This window comes from Penaeus monodon, chromosome 20 (assembly GCF_015228065.2).
Source record: "Penaeus monodon isolate SGIC_2016 chromosome 20, NSTDA_Pmon_1, whole genome shotgun sequence".
NCBI classification, from domain to species: Eukaryota; Metazoa; Arthropoda; class Malacostraca; order Decapoda; family Penaeidae; genus Penaeus; species Penaeus monodon.
In genome coordinates, this window is record NC_051405.1 from 20178220 (window position 1) to 20178978 (window position 759).

A 759-nucleotide genomic window follows, 5' to 3' on the forward strand; every position below is an offset into this window, starting at 1 on the left:
TGATATGAGCTTGTGTTGGCTAGTCTGTCTGCCGTTTCTTGTCCTGGTGTAGTTAATTCACAAGGTTTTGCAAGGCAGGAAGAGACAAGGTCGAGGGAATGAAGAAACGGGCAGTGAAATATAGCCCGTCTATTAATTATGCCTGGTAATGATACACTATGAGGTTCCTGAGAGAATGCTATTATCACGTAACATACAGTCGTGGGTTATTTCCTTTTTCTCTTCGTGACATGGTACTTGCTTGATAGTATACCATTGTGTTTCTAAATATCATCCCTGTATTATAAGAAAACGAATCTGATCCTTGTTCGTTATTATTATTGACGTAAATTCCGATTTCCTGCTCGTAAAAAAAAAAATGTGTCCGAGGGGGTAACTGTTGTAAAAAAAAAATAACGAGAGCACATCCTCCTATACAAGACGATTGAAAAAAAAATGAATGAATGAAAAGTCATTAATTTTAATGCAATAGAAACAAATATAAAAAAAAACTACTCGAATTAAGTCTCGAAAACTTTTTTCTTCAAACCGCCCTGAACTCGAGTCCCCAGATGAAGGAACGTCAGTGACTCACTCCAGACTCCCCATTCCGAGAGATGAGGCATTCAAAGGTCAGGCAAAAAGGTCACGGCGCCGCTCGCTTCACCTCACCGTGAGTCGGGTTCATTCCTGTTTTGTTTTGCTTTCTCAGAATTTCGTCTCGTCTGATATTTCCTTCTTTCATATTGACGCTTCTTATCACCTTGGATGCCTTTCGCC

General features: G+C 39.8%; 1 protein-coding gene across 1 annotated transcript in view; it reads right to left on the reverse strand.

The window, feature by feature from the left end:
• LOC119585943 (gamma-aminobutyric acid receptor exp-1-like) overlaps positions 1-724 on the reverse strand; it is a 6457-nt gene extending 5733 nt beyond the window's left edge. Inside the window, exon 1 of the mRNA XM_037934658.1 lies at positions 652-724. Coding sequence (XP_037790586.1) covers positions 652-724 — 73 coding nt within the window. The remainder of the gene's footprint in view (positions 1-651) is intronic.
• Between the last annotated feature and the right edge of the window lie 35 nt (positions 725-759).